The sequence below is a fragment of the Podarcis pityusensis genome, assembly GCF_964106645.2.
Source record: "Podarcis pityusensis genome assembly, chromosome: 3".
NCBI lineage: Eukaryota > Metazoa > Chordata > Lepidosauria > Squamata > Lacertidae > Podarcis > Podarcis pityusensis.
In genome coordinates this window covers 50,308,659-50,335,157 of record NC_138026.1, presented here as the reverse complement: position 1 = coordinate 50,335,157, position 26,499 = coordinate 50,308,659, and the positions used below count along the sequence as shown (strand labels likewise).

The 26,499-nt window shown below is 42.3% G+C and overlaps 2 protein-coding genes across 4 annotated transcripts in view; one reads left to right on the top strand and one right to left on the bottom strand.

The window, feature by feature from the left end:
* The first annotated feature begins 462 nt into the window (after positions 1 to 462).
* On the top strand, positions 463 to 20,404 carry SNX3 (sorting nexin 3). Its single transcript, XM_080998838.1, has 4 exons — positions 463 to 847; positions 17,358 to 17,453; positions 17,814 to 17,938; positions 20,081 to 20,404. The coding sequence occupies exons 1-4, from the start codon at positions 686 to 688 to the stop codon at positions 20,184 to 20,186; spliced, it is 489 nt and encodes a 162-aa protein (XP_080854964.1). The 5' UTR covers positions 463 to 685; the 3' UTR covers positions 20,187 to 20,404.
* A 1,291-nt stretch (positions 20,405 to 21,695) lies between these two features.
* NR2E1 (nuclear receptor subfamily 2 group E member 1) overlaps positions 21,696 to 26,499 on the bottom strand; it is a 29,235-nt gene continuing 24,431 nt past the window's right edge. For 2 of the 3 annotated variants that reach the window (XM_080998832.1, XM_080998831.1), the window contains exons 7-9: positions 26,258 to 26,407; positions 25,280 to 25,385; positions 21,696 to 24,042 (exon numbers count right to left, since the gene is read on the bottom strand). In XM_080998832.1, coding sequence (XP_080854958.1) covers positions 23,880 to 24,042; positions 25,280 to 25,385; positions 26,258 to 26,407 — 419 coding nt within the window. In that variant the 3' untranslated portion in view covers positions 21,696 to 23,879. The remainder of the gene's footprint in view (positions 24,043 to 25,279; positions 25,386 to 26,257; positions 26,408 to 26,499) is intronic. The other variant, XM_080998833.1, reaches the window with a different exon arrangement.

Below are 26,499 nucleotides of genomic sequence, written 5' to 3'. Positions count from 1 at the left end.
GTTGAAGAGTCAGCAATCTCACGCAAACCTTTCCGCTTCCCCTCGCCCCACGAACGACGCTCAGATATGTGCACATAGAGACACGGCTCGTTTATTGCCATTTTTCAAAGCGCACTAGGGAAAACACGCTGAGGATTCTTACGATTCGGAGCCTGTGCCCCTTTATTTCCCCAGCTGTGTGGGGTATTTACCAGGATCACTCCAGCTTTTTTAGCCCCGCCCCTTTCGAATCCAGGAAGGCCCCCAAAGAAAATTCTCCAAGCTCCGCTAATTGCGCTTTGCCCCTTCTAGCACGGATCGCCGCGGCATTGCGGGAGTTGTAGTCCCCGCGGCGGCCGCTGCGCATCGCGTCGAAGCGGTCTCCCGCCGATAGGAAGACTACAAAGCCCCGTGGTGCTTTGCGCGCGTAGCAGGGCTCGCTCCCTCCGGGTGCGGTCGGCGGCTGGGCCGGAGCGTGTCGCGGGGGCGTCACGTCGGCTGGTCACCCGTGAATAAGAAGGCGAGAGGTGGGGTTGGGCTGGGGCTGCTGCGCCGTGACGCCCGAGCGACCTCCCCGCCCGCCCGCCCGCTCGCCTGCCTGCCCTCGTCGGCGCTCCCCCCTCTCCCCTCCCCGGTGCTTCCTCCGCGGTCCTTTGCCTCCCGGGTCGTCTTGCTGAGAGCGAGCGGGCGCGCGCGGGTGGGGGAAATGGCTGAGACCATCGCGGACACCAGGCGCCTGATCACGAAGCCGCAGAACCTCAACGACGCCTACGGGCCGCCGAGCAATTTTCTCGAGATCGACGTCTCCAACCCTCAGACGGTGGGGGTGGGCAGAGGCCGCTTCACCACCTACGACGTGAGGGTCAAGGTGAGGGATCCCAGAGAGGAGGGGACGGCGGGGGGGGGGTGTCGGCGGATGGATGGGGAATTATGGGGGCGGGCGGGCCCTGCTGGAGTCTCGGGCTTATCTGCTGTGGGGAGCGAGGGTGGAGGTGCCCTGGCTGTGCTACTTGCAAGCAGTAAGGCCTCTTCCCTCCTTCAAATACGTGCCTTGCCTGGCTGGCTGGGTGGGTGTAGCTTAGAAGTGCCTGAGCCAAACTGAAGGGCTTATTTTTATCCCCCACCCTCATACCCTCTTTCTTTTCCATTCCCCCCACCCACCCACAATGGAAGGTCAGGGGCATTTCCTCACTGGAGAGCTCACTGATTCCCTGGCACACCTTCAAAGAAGATGCTGCAGTTCCATATACATAACCAATATGTCGTTAGCACTCTGATCTGGCAAGCTGAGCTGAGGTTGACAGTGACATCCTGTGCAGTTGAGGGTGGGGGAGAGGTGTGTGTGTGTAGGGAGAGATATTTTAAGCTGTTCATTTTCTCAGTATCTTCTAGTGTTGATTCCTATATGAATGCCGAATGCCGTTAGCACCATATTCATACAGAATGAAAGGTCTGATGCAGAGCCTGCGCATGTCAAGGTTCTTGAATGCACATGTAGATCCCAATTTGGCTTCCTTCAGATGCTTGTAACTGGAACTGTGTGTGTGTTTCAATGTTCCTTATCTCTGCAGTCCAGAAATGCATTGTGCTTCAGCTTGGTGCTGTTCCATACTGGCCCCATGTCTCTCATCACACACCAGAGTTATGCTAAGTAGTCTGTGTAGCTGGCTTCCCATACTCATTGTTTGTGTGGGTCTCCATGATATGGCTGTACTTTGGTTATTCACAATACTCTTATGGGTACCTACTGATATGTGAGAACAAAGAAAACTGCTGTGAGAAGGGCCTCCAGTGATACATCCTTCAAAAGCTTTAAATTGTGCTGCTTCCCTATATAATGTTTAGTAACTGGTAGTAGTCACTGCCTCTGAACAATTATGGTAATTCTTTTGGTCCGCTTACTGTATTTGTACTCTGCCTTTAACTCCAAAAGGAAGCCCACAACAGCCTTATACATTAAGGAAATACATTGTTCTCTGATTCTCACCCTCATGTGATAGTAACATTCTCTGCATTCCTATAACTTAAAGGCTAACCAGGGAATTTATTCTCTGGTGGAATACCTCGAATTCATAGTGTTAACTGTGTCTACATGATAACAAAAAGATAATCTCAAGGCTGTGCAGTTGACAGAGTTAAGATAGTGCCATCTCATTCTTTGGGGAAGGCTTTAAGGTCTTCTATAACTGCAGTAGAGTGGTACCTCGGGTTACAGACGCTTCAGGTTACAGACTCTGCTAACTCAGAAATAGTACCTCAGGTTAAGAACTTTGTTTCAGGATGAGAACAGAAATCATGCAGCGGCAGCGGAAGGCCCCATTAGCTGAAGTGGTACCTCAGGTTAAGAACAGTTTCAGGTTAAGAATGGACCTCCAGAACGAATTAAGTTCTTAACCTGAGGTACCACTGTAGTGGATCAGGGCCCGCCACTTGTCTCTTCTGGGTTTTAGACAACCTGGCAGGAGAAAATAAGGATTTATCTTTGTTTTCTCTTTCCCTCTCCCACTTTTCAGGTAATGGAAGAACTGTCATGCAAGGGTTGAGGAAGTAATAATTTTACGTTACATCTCCTTGAATGTACAGTTCTTGAATTTATTAAGAATGACACTTTGTCTAAAGGTGTTTTCCACCGTCATTTGTTTAACAATTGTTCTTCCTTTTATGATAAATGTTGTAAAAGTAGGTTTGATCTGAAACAAGTAACAAATTTCTTGTTGCTTCTATTTACTCTGGACCAGGTTGTGCATTTCTAGCAAAGCTGAGGGTGATAATGCAAACTAGAGCCATTGGACAATATGTTTATGGATTGCTGAAAGTAAGTAAGGTCTAGGGTAATAGATGGCCTAATGTTATCTTAACTGGTTGTGTACATGAGTGGGACAGGAGAAAGAATGTATGTGCTTAGGTTGTGTAGGTTAGATAACTCAAAGAGAGGGAGCCATAGCACATTGCTTCACATTCCAAAGGTCCTGAATTCAAGCCCTTCCATTGCCAGTTGAAAAACTCTTGATGTAGTAGGGCTGGGAAGACCTCTTCCTAAGATCTTGGGAGAGCTGCTGCTGCCATTTAGTGTAGAGGGTACTAGATCATAGACCAGTACAGTAATTAGGAATAAGGTAGCTTAATGAATTGAGGAAGAACTTTTGCTTGAGGATGTGCCAGTGTGGGAAAGTTTTACCGAATATAGTCATGTTTCCCTTTAATCTGTTAGATTGCTTCTTTGGCACTTGGTTGTCTGTGCAGTCCTGCATGTCACTTGAACTTGTATCCTGTTCCAGCTGAAAGGCTCGATATTTTAAACTGATCCAGTTGATGAACTATGCTTGCTGATGTAGTGTAGGCTGTTAGATAGCAAGGTATAACCCATGCCTTCAGAAAATGCTTATGTATGACCTGTGGAGGAACTAGTTGGCGGATATTGCCTACTTTGGGTACTAACTGGCATTCACACTAGTGAATTGTGCCTGGCAGTGCCAACTTCAGTGCACCTCTACAATATGCCCTTCTAGTACTACCCCATCACAAGACTTGTTGATGTTGTGTACCAGTTGCTAGGGCTGCCTTGAAAGCTGCGGAGTGCAGTATTATCATGAAGATTTTGAATGACCAAATTGTCAGATCAAAATATAAGACTGCACCCCCTTCAGCAGATGGTGATAGCAAAAAGAATTCCTTGCTGTTTGTTTATTAATTTATTTTCATTGCCACGCCATGACTACCGTGGGCGTAGCCCAGGGGAGCAGCAGCCCCCACATCAAGTAGAACAGTAGAAATACTTAATTAACTGACTAATCACGTTGGTTCTGCCCCCCCCTAACAAAAGTCCTGTTCTCCCAACCAAGTCCTGCCCCTCCTAACAAAAATCCTGTCTACGTCCATGATGACTACTAAGAAGACCCTGGCCCAATAGTGGTTCCTAGAACAGCTAAGTTGTGATTCGTGGGGACCATGAAATGCTTGGAGGACTACAGTTTGCCTTGCAAATGAATTGGTTTCACCTGGACTTAGTTTCAGTGACTTCCTTGCATTTAGCCTGCTTAAGGACCAGACTTCATTACCTTTGTATCTTGCTTTTTCTCTTCAAGGTTAAGAGCCTGTTGTGAAGAGGGTTATCCCATTTCATTTTAACAGTCCTATAATGTCAGAGAAATGTGGTATCGCCCAAGGCAAACACACTATTTCAGTGTTTCTCAACCATGGGCTGGGATCCACCAGTATGCCTTGAGCCATGTTCAGGTGGGCCTTCAGTACCTCAGCCAGCCCAGTACCTCACCTGCCTATCCTGTCTTCTAGTCAGGTCATTTCCTTATGGTTAGACCAGGGCCAATACCAGCAACTCCCTGCATGCTGAGCAAAGGTGGCCGAGAGACAGAAATTTGGGATGCGGCGGGGGGGGGGGGGGAAGAAGGATCTCCTTATTCTGAGGGGAAAGGGCCCAGAGGAAGTGTTGAAGGAAATTAGAAACTGAGATAAAAGATTGTTGTTATTATTGTTATTATTACTATTTAAAAAACCCACCGGTTTACACACAACACACTAAACACTGGTGAAATGTTCTTAGATGCAGCTTCAAGGAAACTGGAAGTTTTCACTTCAGTTTTAGATTACTCCAGACTGGTTAATCTTAACTATAGCTTGCTGAAACAAGTCAACTTCCTAATCCATGAGTTAAAGGTGGTTTGCTCAAACAGACCATAGGTAAGAGTAACCACAGTTTGGGTCCAGATGATATGGCAAGATGCGTTTCTTATAAAACAGAAGTGAAAGCTTCTGAACCTGTGATCATTGATGGGGGTGGGGTGGTGAACATATATGTGAGGTTTGTCTAAGCCAGGCTTGGCCAAACTTGGCCCTCCAGATGTTTTGGGACTACAATTCCCATCTTCCCTGACCACTAGTACTGTTAGCTAGGGATGGTGGGAGTTGTAGTCCCAAAACATCTGGAGAGCCAAGTTTGGCCATGCCGGTCTAGGCTCATCTTGGCCTTCATCAGCATGAATGTTGTGGACCACAACACCCAACATCCCTCAATGCTGGCCATGCTGACCAAAGCTGATGGGAATTAGAGTTCAATAACATCTGGAGGGCACCATGTTGAAGAAAACTGCTGTAACTATGGCTTAGCATCACATCTGAAGCAGCCAGTGATTGATGATTCCTAACAAGCTTTGGTTGATGTGCCTGCCTGCTAAATCTACTCTCCCCAGCTCCTGAGCCATCAAACTAATGGGAAATGAGGGGGTTTTTTTATATTGCTTTTATGCTGTTGGTGCTGTTACTATGGGAAGATCTTTAAGTGTCTCAGAATCCCAAGGCTAAAACTAATTTGTAGACCACACTTGATTTGAGAGCTTGGAAGGTATCAACAACGTGAATTTGCACATAACTTGAGTACATTGCTTTCACAAAAGACAAGGACAGATGCATTTCTAAGACTAAACTAAAAGTTACTATTGAGCCTTTCTAATGGAAACTCCTTTTTTCTTGGCAAGCCTCAGGTTAGATACTTAAAAGCTATTATATATTGCATTTACCACTTAACCTATATTAACTTTTAATATAAAGCACGTAGATTTAATCTTTCATGTTCACAATTTTTTAGAAATAAATTGCTGCCTTAAACACTCCACCTAAGAAAAGCTTCATTGAATTGGCTTAATGCTCTAACTAAACACACATCCTGTTTGTACCCTTTTTGGCTTTCCATTATTAACGAATCCAGGCGCTGAAGAAATTGAAGGTGAGGAAGGCATAAAAGTCCACTTTAACAGCACTTTAGGATTTCTTCTTATCTGAAATGGACAAGAATTGTAACTGCAGATTAGTAGTGGGTGGGGTGAGCTTTCAGTTAGAGCTATTCTTTGCACACATCAGTAGCGTTGTTTTGTGGTACTGTGGCGAGTGCATGCTTTCTTATGGAGCTGCACTCCTAAAATAGTGGATTCAAAACACTTGCTTTCATTGGGTCTAGACCAAAGCATTGTGAGACAAAGGGTGAGATGGCACCTTCCTCCCATTCCATTGTGTGAAGTGGGAAAGGAGAAGAATTAGAGTGGGGCACCATTCCTGGCACAACAAGAAACTCTTGAATTGTCTCAGTCCTCTCTGAGACTAGAACTTTTCTGTCTCTCAAAACCATTTAGGCTTTTCCAATATATTCTTGTCTATTCAGAAGTGCACAGGATTGCAGTCTTCTATTCAAATTTGTGAAAAGGATCGAATCCTGAAAAGGATCTGATCTGCACCACTCACATTTATTTGGTCTCTAGCATATTTCCGTGTTTCTCTACTGTTGTATTTCCAGTTCTACTTGGACTTGGAAGATTGCACTGTAGTCAGATAAAAATGGTTCTACTACATGCTCCTTTTGAGTGAGTAATATTTTGTTTACAGTGAAAACCGTAGAGGTCAGGTGTTCCCCATTGACAGTGACAAGCATGAAATATGAAATGCCACTCTAAACAACAAAGTTGCTCTCAAATCATGAAGCATACAGTTGATTAGTTAAAAACCAGAGTAGGAATTGAGTCACTTGTCTACTTTCACTTCTTCCATCAAGCAAAGGTACCCTAGTTTGATGCAACAGAAATATCATTGTAATAGAATATTGCTTCAAGTGGTTTATACCACAAAGATTAAACAGCACTAAGAGTCAGATATTTTAACAGTGTAGCAGCAGATGGTTCATTCTGTCATCACAAGCCTGGCTGGATTGATTTAGATCAAGGAGAGTTAAATTGCAGGAAAAAAGGCCAAAATACACCATTGATTTAAATCAGAGTTTTCCACTTACTTAGATATTTCCTATGTAAAAGTGCATGCAAACTGGTTACTTAAATGCTGATTTTAAACTTCAGAGCCTTTATACAACCTTGAAGGCCGCACTGTTTTTCCTACTGTTTAGAAAATGATGAATAATTGCTTTATTTCAAATAACTCATAATCCTGTCACACTGCATTAGAATTGCTTGCATCATGAATACAGAAGAATTAAGCCAATTATCAAGCAAGTTTTAAGGTCACTTAGCTGCTTTGGTGGGTGAAGCTTGTGACTTGCCAGTCCACCAGTATCAATGTCATGTACTTGTATGATGACTGACAAAGTTAGTTTTTTCACAGTTCATTCCCTTTAAAGAAAAGTAGTTGTTCATAAGAGGATCTTAGAGTTTTGAAGAGTGTTTAAAGTTCAGGTTGGTTTTAAAATATTGTAGCTTAAACACTAACAAATCAAATAGTTTTTTTAAATTTTTGTCAGCATCTTTTGTAGAAGTTGCATTCTGATCAAAAATTACAAAGGAGAAAAGTATATGTCTGACTTGGGATTAGAAGAAAAATACCTTGGTGCTGCTGATGAGTTACTGCCTTGGCATGTTATAGAACTACACAATCATTCTCAGAGTTGCAAGGTGGGATAAAATGTTCATCTCTGAATCGAACAAAAGTGTCTGATTCCACTGATATTAGATATGCTGTCCTAGAACCAGGTATTTTCCTTTCAGGTTACTCTTCCAGTTACTGTGTTCTTCCAAACTGGGTGATATGGGTGCATGTTTCTTTCTCTCAATTGTCCTGAGTCAAATGATCTCTTTAAGAACGGAGTATCGGGTTAATTAAATTGTCCTTGGAATGATGCTCTTGCAAATTCTGCTGATTTGAGGGGCCAAGCTGAACACTTCTATATCCTCTATATTTCCTTCTGCTTTTTCTTTCCTTCCTTTTCTGCTCTTCAGCAACTTTGAAGAGCCAAACTAAAGTCTTTCTGGAGAAATGCGGGTGGCAACAATATTAAGCAACACTTACTTGAGCATGTGCTTGCTCTGTCTGAAGTATACTTAGTCATGGGATAGAAGTCCCTGATGTATTATTTTTATTTCAGTTTGTATGCTCCTTTTCCATTTTAACTAAGCCCAGTGTGGCTCACAAGACAAATGCAATCAATACATCATGACACTCAAATATTAGATAATTTCAAAAAGTAATATATTGAATAATTCCCTTTGGTGACAGAAAAATAATGTAAAGCTATACTTATGTAAATACTAAGGAAGGAATTTGATGTTTTGCTAAGATTATCGTTCTGTCGGGGCAAGTTGAGCTTGTCAGACAGAATGATCCCTCCTCTCTGCACTGCTCTGGGGAGTTGCTTAACTCCACAGCCAGTCGCGGGGTGGGGTGGGGTGGGGTGGAGTGGAGTGGGGAGTTTGCAAGGAGAGGGGAAAGCCCCATTGTGCAAGCAGAAGTCCTTGCACAGCTGACATGACTCATTAGTTGAATCCCACCCTAAGTATTTTCAGTGTTTATACTAAAATTCTCTGGCCTTTTAAGAAGAGACTTCCTGAAAACACTTTAGACCTGTTCTTAAACTGATTATACACTTGGAAGAATGTACAATCAGCTGGTAAATTAACTGAAGCAACTTCATAATGATTTTCTAGATATCAAGAAAAATTGTGACTTTTCATGGTTGAGGCCAGACCATTTAGTGTTGCCAGGAATTATTTCTAATCAATTAATGTAAAAAGACCTTGGTTTTCTCTGAGATAAAGAAAGTACGATTCCATACAGCTGCTAAGTACACTATGACTCTCCTATTTGGCAATGGGGAACCCCTGGTCCATGGGCCACACCCACCTGCCCCACACCTCATGTTAGGTGGCTGAGCCAAAAGGGGGTTTGCAGGCACCACTGATAAGTTATTTGGCAGCCCCTGCAAAGACCTTTGCAAGGTGCTTTGAAGCCCTGACTACCAGCTAATAGTCAGCAATTCCTGCCAAATCAGTTAATGATTTTTGCTTGGGACCTCCATTCCAGAATCTGTTCTCTAACATGGGTCAATAATTCAATGTGAATAAAAGTTTGAAAATGTGGATCTGTTCTAGACAAATGCTTAAATGACCATTAGGCTATGAACTCTCCTCGACCTGTGTTAGAGGATAATATAACTGGTGGCTTGTTGGGTGGGCTGACAGCTGCTCATACATGGGTAAGGCCACTTAGCTGATTAAAAATATTCTGTTGGAGATCAGTGGTCCAGAGTCCATCAGCAGGATGCCGCACATCACACACCTTCCTTTTCTCAGAAGGATTGTGAGCTTTCTTGCAAGCAGGCCTGAATGTCACCCCTGCTGTTAAAAACAGTACAAAGCAGATGTGTTATTACAGAGTTGTTGTGATATGACGTGAGGTGAAGGAAGTCTGCACAGAGAAGCAGTTCAGCCCATGTGTTGACAGCATTAAGTGGAACTGTCCCTGGAGGCTGGAGTCCTCTTCAGAATTGAGCAACTGTCGTAATGTATCTAGCAAAACAGAAGTGCAAAGGGACCATCCCCTTCTTGATGACTCAGCTGTTTGGCAAGCATGTGTTTGTTGTGAGTCTCAGAAGCTCCTTTTCCTGTCATTGGTTAGTATACCTTGAGTGGTCTTACGCCTCTGGTGGTTTTCTCTCTTCCTCCTCCTCCCTCCCCCAGAATATCGTAGGGGGCTAGCCTTTGGTCATGGCTGGAGCTAGCATGCCCAATAGCTGACTATTGATGCAAACTGGAGGGCTTATATTGGGAAGGGGATTTCTTAGGAGTAGCTTTGCAGCTTTTAAGTGCTTCTACATCAGCGGTGGGTTGGTTGAGCTACGGTGCCTGGAGCTGAGGGGTGACATTTCAACATCTGCAGGGCCACTAAAGCTTTTGAGAATTTCTGCATATGCAGGTATCATTACATGTGTCTAGCAGGTCACAGACAGTTTTGCAGACAAAAAAGTTTGCATCTGTTCTGACACTGAAGTCAATACAGAAGATGTGTTAAGATTCTCTTCTGATTGGCTTTTATTGGATAAGTGTCAATTACTGACACTCAAGGTTGTGGACAAGATGCTTGTTCTGATTCTCTTGCAACTTTCATGCAGCTTACCCCAGGAGGGACGTCGGAGGAGGAATGTAATAATTTTTGTTTTCCCAGATTGCTTAGCCATGTTTGGTACCATTGGCCCTGGTAGCCCCCTGATCCAACTGGGGATCTGAGTGGGGAACATTGCTTTGCAGTAGTTCTACTCATACTTCACCTGCAGATTCCCGGGAGCCTTCATGCATCATTCTGTAAAAGTTCCATTCAGTCTCTCATTCCTTAAATTTCACATTACACTTCTGGTGAAGGATTTCTGAAATGTGTATTTTGAGTGGATTATCATTGGTATCTTAATGATGCCCAGCTGTTATTCCTTTCCATCTTAATCAAGTATGATGGTAGTCTTTGAATGACCGACCACCTGAGGCCTATGATGGGTTGGATGGAGGGGAAATAAGCAAAAACAATCCATGTATGAAGGAGTTTCTTTTGATGATCAAAAGTGGTTGCACTGTCTTTTGAGAAGAGATTTCACTCCTAAACTGTTGACCTGCATTTTAAAGGGAATGCAGTTTGTGGCTCCTGGATTCTCAGAGGCTATTGCTTGAGAATTTTATTTGCTGCTTCTGTTGTGCCAGCTGCCATGGTGACCTTTTTACTAGAGCAGTAATTTCCAAACTTTCCCCCAAGGACCACTTGAAAAATTGTAGAGGGTCCTGGAGGACCGCTTAATCCTTTTTCGGCCTATTGTAGCAACCATACTGTACTGTGCTAGATGCTGCATGGTTTTTCATTGTATTTTTACAGATGCACCTCAGACAACTTGAATGAAACTCACAGACCACTGATGGTCTACAGACCACAGTTTGGGAACCCCTGGATGCAGTAAGGAAATTTCAGTGATATAGAATGAAGTAGCCCAGTAGGTTGTTGGTTTCCGGGAGTATACAAAATTTAATATTTGCAAGAATTCAACTAGCTATCTGTTAGAGCTGATAGCTTCTCAAAAGCTTTAAAGAACCCACATTAGATACACCTTCAGATATCTTCATCTGATTGCTGACTTGCAGTAAGGAATCTCTTTGCAGATGCAACCTACATAAGAGGCTGGATTGCCCTTGACAGCTGGCAGAACATTCTGTTGGTGCCCCACACTTCATCGAGTTGATCTATCCCTAGTTATCTACTAGGATTTGAGAATCAGGCCACTTACACTGTGAGTGCTTAAGACTTTTAGCCTCCTAAATGTGCCGCTGCTGTTTGATTTCTGGTATTGTTCCTGCTGCAGATTTCTCCCATAGCCTGAATTTTGAAATACGGTATTAGCTGCCATTTACCAATGTTTATCTGCTCTTTGCTTTATGGTGACATTGTGCTGATGGTTGCCATTGTTGGATTTTAAATTGCTTTGATGTACTCCACTCTGGGATCACTTAAGATGATGGGCAGGTAAGAAATAATTCAAATTAAGAAACATGGGAGAGGGTAGACACAGGGAGGAGAGAAATCTCTTTTCGATAGACAATTGCAAAGGCATAAATTCAACCTTCCTGTACTTGATGAAACCTTTGAAGCTCTGCTTACACTTGTTTCTTGTAATTTTGCACCATTCTGAACAAACGTGACCTTGACCAACGTGATACTGAATGTCTGTCACATTAGGCCCTTGGTTATAGCAGGCTTTTAGCCTTCAAGGCTACTATACTCTCTCCAAAAATACGCTGTAGTCCTTGTTAACAATATGTGTGGCCCTCTGGGATTCTGATATGTACAGTGTTCTAAACTGTGGTTAATGTCAAGAATTTAAAATCCCCCTGTGTGAGCCTTATTTCTCTTTTAATGACTAAGGCTTATTATCACTGTGGCAAATGTCCAAATAACTGCCCAATCTGAAATATTGGCTTGACAGGCAACATGAACACCCTCCAAGGGCTGCATCCACATAAATAAAACATGTACAAATTTGTTGAATGGCTGACAGAATCGGTACCCAGTGGTTTACGGAAGTTTACGGAAGCTCTGCAAGTTGCCCTGTAGTACGGATGTTATGGATTTGCCCTGAAGTACTGCTGTGGGCAGTTTGAACTTCCTTTTTGTAATGCCTCTAGCAGCCTTTCTCAACCTTGGGTCCCCAGATGTTGTTGAACTACAACTCCCATCACCCCTAGCTAGCAAGGCCAGAGCTCAGGGATGATTGGAGTTGTAGTCCAACAACATCTGGGGATCCAAGGTTGAGAAACACTGCTTAGAGTTTAAGACCTGGCAGCACTAATTCCGAGAATTCTACCAATTCTCTTACAAACGTCTCTTCTATCCCCGTAATCATGGGTTTGGCAACACACATTTGGCAGAGTGATTCAAGGTTATTTTTCTATCATAAGTATCTGGTAGCGTTGCTGATCAGTCAGTGGAAATATCACACATTCGTGATGAATACCCTTTCGCTTCTAATAATTCAGAATGGCATCTTGTATCAAAGCCCAATCTATGAGTACTTGATCTTTCTAGTGCTGTGTTTGTATAGGCTACAATCAGTTAGCACTTATTCTAGTTATCTTTTAGAAAAAGGGCCTTTTTTAGAACCTCCCTTCAGTTTCATATCTCAGAACCTATTAAAGGACTTCTTGTTGCTATACATCATTTTGACTTTCCCACTTGCATGCATCTTATGGCATGTCATGCAAGATGGAAAAAACTCAGGTTTGGGAGGAACTGATTAATATACCTTCCATTTTTAAAATGGAACTACCATTGATGGTGTGTTAAGGGTTGTTGACTCATGAAGAGAGTAGTATAAGAGAACTCTCGACTCATCTAGATAATTTCACTCCGTCCTCCAGTGCTTGCCATGCACTTAAAAGGAAGGTCAGTTTTGAATCTGGTTTTATATAGTGTAACATCTTTGCATAGTATTTGAAAAAGGAATCTTGCCACTTAAACATATTGGGAAGTGATGATCCTGGTCAGTGGTGGTGGTATTTTTCCAACATGCATAATTGATACAAGTAAAGGTGTATAAATGAAGATCGGGGGGGGGGGGGCGGACTGGCTTTTCCAGATGGAAATTCTCCTGGGGGGGGTGAGTATGTGATGGCCCACACATAATCACATTTTTTTTTAATTTGTTGAAAGATATTGCCCCACCTGTTAGTCAAGATGGATGAGTGGCTTACAAAAATGCTTTGGCTTCCTCTTAAATTTAAACCTTTTTAACAGCAATCACATCTCTTTAGCAGAATTAAGAAAGGTTCACCAGGTATCCAAATAATGTTAACCAGAGAGACTCTGCCAGCAGGAGGCAGTAGAAGAGCATTGTAACTTCTCCTAAACTCCTTCATAATGTGTAGGTGGCACATGCAAGAGAGTCTCAGATATGCTTGTTTTACATCATACACTTCTGCCTGATAGCTAACTATAGAAAGTTTATTGGGAGCACCTGGTTGCTTTTAGAAGCACCCACACCTCCCTGTTGACAACTGAGTTGTAGGAAGGCTAGCTACTATGAAGGTGGCATCAAAATTGGTGTAAGTTACACAATGGCTTTGTCCAGAGACTCTTCAGGGCGTCTTTTCTTGCAGGTGTGTTATAGATTTACAGTGGTACCTCGGTTTACATACGCTTCAGGTTACATATGCTTCAGGTTATAGACTCCGCTAACCCAGAAATAGTACCTCGGGTTAAGAACTTTGCTTCAGGATGAGAACAGAAATCGTGCTCCGGCGGCGTGGCGGCAGCAGGAGGCCCCATTAGCTAAAGTGGTGCTTCAGGTTAAGAACAGTTTCCGGTTAAGAATGGACCTCCGGAACGAAGTAAGTACTTAACCCGAGGTACCACTGTATGGGTTTACCTTGAGGTTGTTTAGGACATGGAACCTTCTAGTCTATTTTTCAGTGTGCAAATGCAAATCTCCTGCGAAGATTGTTGGTAAAAATGTGAGGAAGGTTGGTGTTTAATCCCAGTGTTTCAGAAAGCAGCTGATGAGGTGGTTACAAATGAATTTGCCACGGATGTGAATCCTGAACCAGATACTTAACACATGGCTACAACGCTGCATTGACTCTTAAGGGCCAGTATGTCAAGTGAGCCAGTGTAGCGGTTAGTTCTGGGCTAGAGCTAGAGACACCCAGGATCTAATCCCTACTCAGCCATGAAGCTGGTTATGAAGGTAAAGCAGGGCATCACGGGAAACCTATGGCTCTTTAGGAGATTACAATTTCCAATTCCCACCAGCCCCAGCAAGCATCACCAGTGGCAAAGGAGGATGGAAATTGTGGTTAAACAGCACCTGAAAGGCCACAGGTTCCCCATCCCTTAATGTTAAATCATCTTGAGCTCTCTGGAAGAAGGGTGGGATATAAACTTTGTAACTAAATGTCAACATAAATAGGTGTTTGTTTAATAAAAAACACCCCTGAGTTGCAACAAAATAGGTTTGGGAGGTCAGAGCCTAAACTGCACCATTGATCCTACATTATAATGTTGTAAAAGCATACAATTCATCAGACTGGGACCTTTGTGTTCCCTTTCATTACTTGAGATGGATCCAAGTGTAATCTAGCCTTGCTGACACATATAAAGTTACACCTTCTCTGTCCTTGAGGCTCTGATGTAGTTTTAGCAGTTGGTCTGCTGGAATGAATTGCTGCTGCCTCAGAGCAAATTATTGACTTCAAGGTTGGAGCAGTGCAGCCCTTATCACTTATGCATATCTCATTGGAATAGATCAGTAGTCTTCAGACCTGGGACCCGCCTTTAACCCAAACATGTACTGAAGCCATTTCTTAATTCTCACCACCACCACCATATTTGTATGAAGTTAGCACTGCTGTTGCAACCATGTAGAAGCTACCAACCCACCAGTTGAATATCAGTGATGTAGAATATCTCATTTGCCGTCTTGAAGATATCCTGCAAGAATCATGAATAGCTTTTTTAGCTTCTCGGTTCTATATTTCAAGTCATTTCTCCCTCTCACATACTCAATACAGTGGTACCTCGGGTTACAGGCGCTTCAGGTTACAGATTCGGCTAACCCAGAAATAGTACCTCAGGTTAAGAACTTTGCTTCAGGATGAGAACAGAAATCGCGCTGCGGCGTCAGCAGGAGGCCCTATTAGTTAAAGTGGTACCTCAGGTTAAGGACAGTTTCAGGTTAAGAACGGACCTCCAGAATGAATTAAGTTCTTAACCCGAGGTACCACTGTACTTGGTTTTAAAGTAATTGCAAAAAAAAAGAAGAAAAAAGGGGGGGAAAGCACAGTGGTTAGGATGAATCCAGGATAAATTCACTGCTGCAGACTATGTACTAGAAGCATGTATCTGAAGTGTTAACCAGTGTGGCAGAAAATCTCACGCTTCTTTTCAGTTCTCTAAGCAGCTGTCTTAAGATAGCTTATATCTTAACAGGAAACGACTTGGCAAGAGTGAAACAGCTAAATGTGTTGGGAGTCTAAATCATGATTGTGTCAGAAGTTCAAAGGAGGAAAAATGGAGGGGTACCTGTATTGGGCCAGCTCATTTTACCTAACACTGTACTTCTAAGCCTTATATATTGCTTGGAGATTAACTTTTATAGGCTCCTGTACCAAGAAATAAGAATTTCCAAGGCACTCCTTTCACTGCTTTATCTTAACTTACTGAATAAAAGAGCAGTTAACAAGAAGGATTAAGTAACTTGAGCAAATGGAATGTTAAAGGTGAAAATCTCACCTGCAGAAAACACTAGAACTCTACAGGCCTTACACACTTACAGTGACTTAATTTGGAACTCTGCTAAGAAGCCAAAAGGTGAAATTAGAGAGCAATAATCCACTGTTTTTATTCTGGGAATCTTTACTCCTGAGCTCTGGGGAAACTGTATAGTGGTGTTCCCTGCCTGGGACAAAAATGCCTTTACAAAAGCCAGCGTCTTTCAATGCAAGCATGACTTTTTAGCATAAAGGAACTCGTTAAGAGAAAAAATATACCTTAAGGCATTAATACAATGAACAGTGTTGTGCTTACCTGGGAAAATGCAAGGGCCTTCTTAATTCCGCTTGGGTTGGGTTTCACACCATGTACATACAGATGTTGCTGTACATGATGGAGCACAGTGGGAGGATTTCAGCGTCACACTAAGGTGATCATTTAGTCAGGGCAAGCATTTTGGATTGCCATACTGAGCAATCTCCCTTCTCCTCCCCCCTCTACTCTTCCAAGGGTTCTCCTGACCTCCTGAGCCAGTTTTGGGGTGGGGGTGGGGGGAATAGAAGCTTTAATACCAAGAGCTCATGGGTGGTATTCAACATAGTGCTAAGGCAAGCGTTCTCCTTGCATAATGGGATGTTCTCTCCTCTTCCCCCCTGCATCCTCCCAAATCTGTTCTGGGTTCCCCCACCCCACCAGATTTGGGGATGGTGCGGGGGGCAGGAAGGGGAAGTCCTGTTGCGCTAGTGGTCATCCTTGCAAACGTGTGCAACTATGCCATGACCCATACAACAGGGACTCTTAATGAATTTCAGTGGTTGCTAATCTACCACTGAACCAGATTTCAAGGTTGCATTGTGGATATGTTTGAACTAGTTCTGTTTAGATTTCTTTTTAATTTTTAGGGTACAACTTTTGTTAAATAATGCCCAAATGGCTTGGGGCCCAGTTTACTTCAGGAACACATCTCTTCTAACATCTAGCCCATGAAATGAGATCTGCTGGGGGCGGAGAGCCCAGCCTAAAGGGAAAATGAGGGATCAGTTGTCCACCTGAAGGTTTTCTTAACAATATCTCCCTGGCTGGAGGGTAGGCTGGTGCCAACATCATACACGTTTTGGTGCTGCCTGAAGACCTGTTTTCTCAGGCTGGCTTTTAAAAACAGTAACACATGCCTGTGTACTGCGAAGCTTTTGCTATTGTGTTATGTATGCATTTGTTGTAACTTGTCCTAGGGCTTTCCAACCAAGTACAGGATGTAAGTTTTAAATAATAATAATAAAGTGTAGGAAAAGGTAGATTGACAGTGTTGCTCTGTACATCAAAGAGGACATCAAGTCTAGAATTCAACAAGCTATAAATTCTGGATTCGGGCCCAGTTTGGAGCAAGCTTCCTTAGTCATGCTGGGTGACCTAACCAAGAAGTGGACAGAGGGAATGATGGGTGCTTCAAGAGTGAAGTCTACAGGCTCCCTGAAATGAAATGAAACTTTGTGCAGAAAAGTGTTCAGAAAATGTTCTAGAGTGAGGCTATGATTAGTTGTTAGTATGAATTTTTTAATGATTAGGATAGGCAGTGCTGCAATGCCAGCATCAGCCTGGAGATAAGTACTTATCATCCAGAAGGGGTAGGACAGATCCTTACCTTTTGTGGGCAACAATTAGAGCTAAAATAGTAAAGTCTCCATACTTAGCCCTCACAGCGATGTTAAGTTTGGCACTTGGGCTTGTAGCGTATGAGCAATACATCCTGAATCCAGTGTTGGGAAGGAAGACAGTCTCAGCATAATCAAGCCTGTGTACTCTATTGTTGATGAACAGTGATGGGACATTTTCCCCCCTTTCCTTTTCTTTAGACAAACCTTCCTATTTTCAAATTGAAGGAGTCTTGTGTCAGGCGAAGATACAGTGACTTTGAATGGCTTCGAAGTGAACTAGAAAGAGAGAGTAAGGTAAGGCAAAACATTTTCGTGGATACAAAGGTGTTGTGGCACTGAAAAAGCTTGCCCTGGGCTGTTAAGTAATGTGGTGTCAGTGGTGGTGGTAAGGATTGCCAACTCAGTTCTGGAATTTACTGTGACCCGAGCACAGGCCATTCTGAATCCTTGCAGCTGTGTTTAAGCTTGGCACTTCTGTGCATCCCATATTAAATCAGCCATCCATCTCGAGTGCCATGTCTAAGGAAAGGGTACAGCCCATGTACTCCTAAAACAAATTTTCTAGGCACTGTATTAAAAGCTAGATGCTCTCTGCATAAAATAAGCAGTCTGTTTTTCAGTGTGTTAGTAATTTAGATCACAACTGTCTTTCAGGTTGTAGTGCCTCCCTTGCCTGGAAAAGCTTTTTTCCGCCAATTGCCTTTTAGAGGAGACGATGGGATATTTGATGACTCTTTTATAGAGGAAAGGAAGCAAGGGCTTGAACAATTCATAAACAAGTAAGTGCACTATTCTATTTCTTGAGTTGTGTAGAAATGTCAGTTGTGTAAAGGCAACCACATTATACATGCTTACATCTGTCACTGGCTCCGGTGGGTTTAGCAGTGCAGTTGCTCTCATACCACGCAAAGCTCAGTTCACCTTTTTAAATGCTCCTGAACTACTTTCAGGGTTGAACTTGCATCTAAGCGCTATCAGCATCCAAGCTGAACAGTGTACAAACGCTTTAACCTTTGCTGCAATGATTGAAGTATTTGTCGTGACCTGGGTTTTGTTTCAGTTTTGCTTAATTTATGCAAATTGCTAAAATTACAGCATGTAAAGATAGAATCATACAAATAAGGCTGGGGGGAGGGGCTGCGATTCATCAGCTGGAACAGTTAGGTTACAATCTGACTACGCAGCCTGAGAAGCTGATGCTCGTAATGTGGCAAAATGGTTTTTACACATAGCCTTGGCTAGGGTGGCCGTCTCTTCAGATTTGCTTACTGGAACAGTTAAGCCTTGGCTTCCGTATTAGGTCAGAGGGGACAGTGACTGGAGTTGCATGGTAGTTTTGCCTCTTTGGCAGTTGCCTATAGGCTTTCCAATCCTGAAATTGGAGGGGGATATAACAGGTAGTTGGGAATGCATTTTTCACTTGCTTCTCCATCCTGCTTTCTGAAATTTGCCTATTTTAAGGCATCTGGATATGAACTATTTTATTTTGCTGCAAGAAGGCTGAGCCTACTACTGCCCAGTTCTCCTTTGATTTATTAGAGGGAGGATGACCAGGATTGGTTCCATAGTTCCCCATCCCATTTTGCTTCTTGGAACCAATACTGGTCATCCTCCCTCTAATAAATCAAAGGAGAAGATGAACATTATCAAATCAAACACACAGTTCTGAAAGTCCAGCTCATTTGGTAATAACTTATTTGGACATGATGGTCACCTTTAATTGTGCATGGACTTTATTTGCATATAAAATAGGAATATGAAAATGCTTCTCATTGTCATTTTAGTATTTGTCCCAATAGCTTCATAATTGCAGTTCAATGGCATGAAATTTGTGCTTATGACATCGGATTAGACAGTGGCTGCAGTCACACGGCTGTTGATTCTGTTAATTTCAACATTATATTTGAGCTTTCACAGAACGTCAAAGCCACTTCCAGAAATACAGTGAAATATTGCTGAGGTTTTCATGTTATTTGCAAACAGATTGCGTCCGGGGGGGGGGGGGGGGGGCTTGTTTGCAAATGACACAGGAATTGGCACTAAACTTGACAAACCTTTTTGGATGTGGCTTTTATCTTGTGGAAAGCTCCAATATAACATGGAAATTAGAAGGAGAACATTGGGTAAATGGAATAAACTGCTGTGGAAATGCGGCCTGTCTCTAGCGAAGGGAATTTGGGTAGCAGGCCTTGGGAAGGGTTGTCTGACTTGACAGCGCAGAGTCTGAAAGCAATTAACAGTGCTAGGCAAGATGGGCCAGTGATCTTTTCATAGCTGGCTTCTATCATCCATGAGCTCTCAACATCTCAGATGGCATCCAGTGGCTGCAGGAGGGGAGTGGCAGCTTTTGTAAGCAATCTTTCCTTCTCCAAAGTCAGGTGGACCTACTGAATACTGCAGGCTGAGTGGGAGGTGGAGGAGATGCGAAAGAAAAAGATTAGTTGCACAGTTGAATACAGCCCCAGATTTTTGGATACCTTCTAAGGCTGTCTTTAACTTGGCAGCTGTTTCTTGGGAAAGTAGGTTTGCTGCTGAGTCTTTGCATATAGGATGTGCTCAAAATTTCAAATGGCTAATAATGTCATTTGCTCTATTTTCCCTGAGGGTGGGGGAGGGTACGTTAGAGTCCTACCACAGACCCCCCCCCCTTAACCTTTGTCAGGAATGATGACTTATTTGCAGTATGATCTCTCTGAAAGCAGTCATGCTGATAGGATGCTAATTCTGGTAACTGGTGGGTGGGTGGTAGCCCATTAGCCGTTGGTAGAGTTGTTTAAATGCCACTTAAGATAGGGAAGTTTGATTTTTGTTGTTGTGGGTATTTAAAAGCAAGTCTAAATTGGAAATCTTCCTGAAAGTTCGGGGTGGGAGAGTGATTTTTAAAACTGGAAGTCTAATTTTGTTTTATTCTCAAATTCTAGAGTTGCAGGCCACCCCTTGGCGCAGAACGAACGCTGTCTTCATATGTTCTTGCAGGATGAAGTAATAGACAAAACCTACACGCCCTCCAAAATAAGACATGCTTGAATGCTGCACAACACTTTAACTGGCATAAATGTTAGTGGTGACATACTTCGTCTAAGATATGTAGTTTAAGGTTTTTAGCATGCTGCAAACAAACTGGCACCAGAAGCCTTCGATATACTAACAGCACTGTGTGTTCTTTGCATTGATCTTTATGGCATTAAAGAACTCTAGGTAAACCTGCTGTCAGACTGTTGATTAAATGGCTTTTAAAAATCTCAGTATTTTGAAACTCTTCCCTTCTTCCTTTTGCAATGACCCTTGTGGTGGTTACTGACTCAGCCTTACTCGAACTTGCACTGTTTATGGTGTCGCACGTTCACTTTTCTTTGATTTTAAACACTAGAATATTTCTGTACAACAACTAGTATTCAACCTGCAATTTGGTGACTAACATGGTGCATTGTATTCAATACCCCCTTGTATAAAATAAGCACTTCTGTAGTTGTATCTTTAAGCTTGCGAGGGGCGGGGTGGGGGGGCAGCCTTTGTACTGAGAAGCAATGAGGGAGCATTTCTTTATATTGTGTAAAAAGAAAACAGATTTGTATACTAAGAACATTTGTCTAAAAGTTGTTTTGAAATAAAAAGTAAAAATGCACTTAGCATGTCCTTCCTGCTATGATGGGGAAAAATAGTCCTTCTCTCTATACCTTGGGCTGGCTTATCTCCCTGGATAAATGTCCCACTGCACTGTGTTTTATCCTGGCTATACCTTCCACTTAAGTAAGTGGTTCTGAATTACTTGACTTCATTCAGCTTGAAATACTAAAACTCCCATTGTAAGTTACAGTCCTATGTGTTATTGCTTTGGGGCAAGTCCTACATAAATCTTTGGGACTCCCGAGTTATCAGGGATAGGATTGTTGGTTTCCTCCATATGGTCGTGCAGTTACAGCTTATGGAATACTGAATCAAAATTATAGTACTCCTTTCTCTTACTCTGGGTAACAATATTCAGTGTAAGTTAGAATCATCATGCTATAGCTCTGAAGTCTATGTGAGTTTTCTGCATCTGAATGATTAATTGCATCCATTAGTATGTCGATGATTTCCTTGAACTTAACATAGCTATCCCTTTGCAACACTCCCATGTCCTAGGATCTAACCGCATAAGCAGCCAATCTGTAGGTTCTGTCAACATGGTGAACCAAATTTTAATAGTTCTCAGATGTGTGTGTTTTAACAGCTATCAGGTGTGCCATGGTGGAAGGCAACCCATGTAGGGTTGGAATCAGGAGTAACCCTTCACATTTTTTTTTTTAAAGCAGCAATACCTGGCCATTCCTTTAATTCTGATGAAAAAGCAGCAGCAGAGCTTCACTCCAGAACATGTGCCATTCCAGATGAGGACCAACACTGGTTTACTGCTAAAACTTTCCCCATTCCTTGAGGGCATTTGCCCCCAAAGGTTCTGTTTGCCGTAGACAATAGGACAGCTCAAGAGAAGCATAAAGTCAATGCACAAGGGGTTTTTCTCTAAAGCTGACAGAATAAGCACACTTTTTTAAAAAAAAGCATGACTACCATGAATAGCTTTGCCTTCCAGGTTCATTACACTATGTATATAATACTGTCTTGCATGCCAATTTATTTCAGCAGTATGAGCTAAGATGGTTTTTCTAGATAGTTTTAAATCTTCTCTTGTACATACTCCTCTGCAGTTCTAGCTGAGGCCCAACTAACTTTCATCACAGTTACGTATTTACTGTTTTCTATGTGAGATGCTCAAGTAATGCTTATTGGTGGGTAGCTATATAAATTACCCTTAGTGGAGCAGAAGAAGAACTTCTGAAGGAACTATTCCAGTGGTGTTAGAATGGTGCTGTAGGCATCTTTTTGAAATATACTTGAGAAACTTAGACAGTAGCTGCTTGTTCACCTTCTACGGCTATATTTGTGTTCAGGCACACTTAGCATGGAGGGGCAACATTAAGCACCAAGGTGCTGCTCTAAGCCTCCTGTACTATCTACAACCTTGTGTGTTAAGGTCCTAAATTGTACTGGGAGCCTACCCTTCTGTAGCAGGCTACGCACAGTTGCCATGAGCATGTGGGATGGAACTGTGTGACTGGGGGATAGGACTAAAGGCAGAGCTCCTTGGGACTTGTGTTGCCCCTTCGTGCAAGCAATTGCTCAACAGGGCTACTACAACTGCAGGTAACCTTTGGCCCTCTAGATGTTGCTGAAATGCAGCTCCCATCATCCCTGGCAGTTGCTAATGGGGACTTGATGGGATCTGTGGTTCAGCAACATCAGAGAGCCAAAGTACTCCACACCTGTTCACTTTTAAATAAAACATAGCAGTATACTCACCCCATTATAATTTTTTACCTGTTTCTTGGAAATTGTACCATCAGTGGGGAGTAATGTTTAATCAAAGGCCATACCATTTTAAACTTAATATATTTTTTATTCTTTGTAAATACAATGAGTACAACCTTAACTTCACAAATCAGTTAATCCATTTTTGTACAAGAGAAGTTTTACTCATTCTATGATACTTCAAGTGCTGGTTCTCCTTTCTCAGTGCTAGTTCCTAAAACAAATAAAAACTTGAAAAGTACAGCAGTTATCTTTTAATTCCCCCCTACATTTCCATAAGTGTATTTTCATCAAATTAAGCAGCTCATAATATGTGTGTTTTGTGAGGAGTGGTGAGAGAGAGAGAGAGAGGCTTTTATTAGAACCTGGACTTTTCTAAAAAGCCGCTAGAGTATTAGGTTTGTATTGATCAACCATCCTTTTCTTTCATTGTAAGACGGTTCAAAACTGTTTTTATTATAAGTCAGGTACCTTTTTTGCACATCTCATTGACAAAGAGTTTGACCACCGTTGCCTTTGGTTTCAGCACTATGCCAGTGGGACAGCTATTAGTTCGCTGTATCAATCCTCTCCTTTTTCTTTTATTTGGTTTTGCTGTTTAGTCTTCGCTTAACATGCATTTTTTAAAAAGAAAAGAAAAACAACTTTTTATTTAAAGCTCTTTTGTCTGAGATGGTAATCCGAACTGAAATGTTGGCCAGACTTAGACGTGAAGTCCACCCCTTCGTGGTTTTTTTTTAACAAGGAGGCATAGCCTATTGAATTCAAAAGGTATTTGCTGGCGTACTTCTTAAAAATCCATGATGAAGGCCACTTTTATTATTACGTTACAGATGAAGCAAATGTTTCTATAACCTGGTATTCAGTGTTGCCTCTCATATAAAAAGCATTCACTTAAACAAGCTACTTTAAAAAAAACAAAAACCATTTTTGAAGGCCACCTCATGACACATGACGACAGAACAATGTTTGGTTACCCCATTTTTCAAAGTATGAAGAAACAACAACCCTAAAGGACCTTCTTCTTTACCTTGTCACATCTGCCAACTAAATGGCAGACTAGCACAGCCTTTGTTAACTATGAATGACAACTGAATTGGCTCCACTGGGAGAAGCAGCAGCCAAGTTCATTCTACAGCAGGTTTTTCCGTGGAGCACAGTATTTCCCCACCCACATCCCCAAGGACTTAAAGTTGCTCTGTTCAAGGCTGCAAAACCATATCTATTGGGTGTATTTTGTCACTAGGTTAAAACGTTTCCAGGCTCCAGCTTCTTGTAGAGTTTGTTAGCTGAGGCTTGCTCTCCATTGATCAAGAAGTTCTTCAGAAATGGTGACCCTGATCATTCTCATTTGCTCCCCCCCAGTTCAGTCTAGATGTCACTGGATTTGTACATATCTGAAAGCAGTCTTGTGATTGGCACATTCCCAATGGTTTTTTTGAAAAATACTTCTTCTATTGTGGAGGGACTAATCGAACGTAAAGCTGGCAAAAGCAACAAGAGTTTCCCGAAGCGACAGGGCTGTGTGGGGTACCTGGAAGGCAAGCATGAGAGTTATTGCTATGGATATAAATAACAATCATAATATTTTTTATGCTGTTGATGCCTTTGTGAAAGCCAACAATCAAAATGCCAACAAAATAGTATACTTTAAGAAATCTGAATGTGGTAAAGTGCAAAGGTGGACAGACTTCAGGCTTGTAGAATCTACTTTTTTTTTTTTTTTTTACTAGAAATCAATCAGACTAATGTACACAATAGTAACTCATGGGATAGATACACATTAGAATTACACTTATGGGCACCTCTGAACACACGATCAGCCCAGAAATTTGCAGTACCAGAACTGCTTCCCAGTCTTTTCTGCCCACAATGCCATTCCAGTATTCTGTCCCCCTTCTTTGTTTCAGCAGACTAATGAGAGGAGGGCTTTTTGCTGTTGATATCAGAAAATCGGGAATTGGAAACCCTTGCCAACCTACTACAAATCCCAGAGATCTTCCAGTAGATTTCAATTTATCTGCTGCCCACGGCTGGTATAGTGGATGGAGTGAATGCTGGACTGGCTCAGATCTCTGCACAGCCATGAGGTCCTCCCATTTGAAATCAGTGGGATTGGTTACCTGCAGAACTGTAGCTTGATTCTACACTTTGATGATGTAACATGCTCCCCCCCACCACAAAAAAATCAGTCAAAATTCTAAAAATATGAATTTTCACCCATGAAAGCATTCCAAAACTCAACAAGGTTGAAATTCCAGGCTAAAGCCAGCTCTCATTTACACAACAGATTAAAAGCCACTTCACAGAAGCAAAGTGTCTTAAAAATGCTAATACAGTTGTACCTTGCAAGTCGAACAGAATCCGTTCCGGAAGTCCGTTCGACTTCTAAAACGTTCGGAAACCAAAGCGTGGCTTCGGATTGGCTGCAGGAAGCTCTTGCAGCCAATCGGAAGCCGTGGAAGCCCCATTGGACATTCGGCTTCCAAAATAGTTCGCAGACCGGAACAGTCACTTCTGGGTTTGTGGCGATCCGGAGCCAAAACGTTTGGCTTGCAAGGCGTTTGGGATCCAAGGTACAACTGAAATCTGATTGTGAAGAGAGAGAAGCTTTCTGTGCTGTTGTTGTTTTAAATTCTCATTAAACATTACGCCCTTTATTTCTCTTTCCCCTTTCATCTGAATTATTTGCCTGGGATGAATAAACTTACTGCAGGTACAGCAAATTAAGAGCTTGGAAAAAAAAATGTATTCAAATCTAGTGTCCTCACCTAGTATGAATGTAGCTGTTCAGGGTGAGCTGAGCTTCATCTTGAAGAGCTGCAATGGCTGCAGCATTTCTAAAACTTCTGAGTTCAGAACCGCTATGCGTAGGTACTGAAAAGCAGATTGACCACTCTTCACTTATTAATCAGAACAGTCAATATTAACTCTATGCCAACTAATGTTACACTTCACCACTTAACTCCATAGCACCACCTACAAGCATGAAGGCACATCTTGGTGATTCCATTTCACTGCTTATGGCATTCTAGAATTTCAGTTTGTCAACATGTGTCCCACCCTGAAAGCTCCCGCAAATTTTAATAAGTGTAAAGCAGTGTCACATTTTCAGTTAGCAGCATTAAACAGATGAGACCAACACTGTTACTTGTTTTCATTTCAACCTCCAATGACCAACCAAATAAAAACCTTGCGGACTTCCTTTGACAAGATACTCAGGCTTGGGCCTTGGTGAACATTAAAGGGCTGAGAATATACTGGAATCCATCTTCGAATGTTTATTCTCACCAAATATGGTGTGTGGAAGGCAGCATTTAGATGGCCAGTCTTGGTCAATCATAAAGTTCACAACAGGATGAAAAGGGAGACATGACTCTTAAGTATGATGGACCCAAGCTACTGAGGGTTTTATAGGTCTGCCCCCAGTAGTCTCTGCAATACAAAATTGCTCAGACTCATCAAGATACCAATATGCTAAATTCTTCAGCAACTGAGAAGACAATTGCTTTCCTGAAAAAGCCCCCTGTAATCCATGGAATTTTAGAAGAGCCCATCTCAAGGAACAAGGATTGGTACTCATTTTATATTGTAATTTTCTGGGTGTCCCAGTTGAGAAGTGGCTCTGCACTTCAGCCCACATCATTAATCTATGATGTTCGTTGTAATCTGCTATTGGAGGTAGGATACCTGGCCACTGCACAGCCTACTGATAGATGTCCAAAAGGCTATTTTTATATTCCCCTTACCAGCTTTAAAAGTGACGATGCATTTGAGACAGGCAAATTCTGTAGCATCTAACCGAAGCTGTCTAAATCTAGCCACAACCTCTTGTAAAGCCTGTATTTCTGAGATAATCTTATTCAGCTTTTGAGAATCTGTGTTGTCTCCATTCATTCCTGGAACACAAACATGTGAAATAAATACACTAATAGGTCATCTGAATGTATTTTATGGATTGGTTTCTGCAAAAAATAAAAATAAAAATCAC

What these genes read in the sequence shown, in the direction of transcription:
- SNX3 (XM_080998838.1), top strand. Translation starts at nt 686, where the DNA reads ATGGCTGAGACCATCGCGGACACCAGGCGCCTGATCACGAAGCCGCAG. An exon ending in CCTACGACGTGAGGGTCAAG is followed by an intron (nt 848 to 17,357) that starts GTGAGGGATCCC and finishes CCTTTTCTTTAG; the next exon opens with ACAAACCTTCCTATTTTCAA. An exon ending in AACTAGAAAGAGAGAGTAAG is followed by an intron (nt 17,454 to 17,813) that starts GTAAGGCAAAAC and finishes ACTGTCTTTCAG; the next exon opens with GTTGTAGTGCCTCCCTTGCC.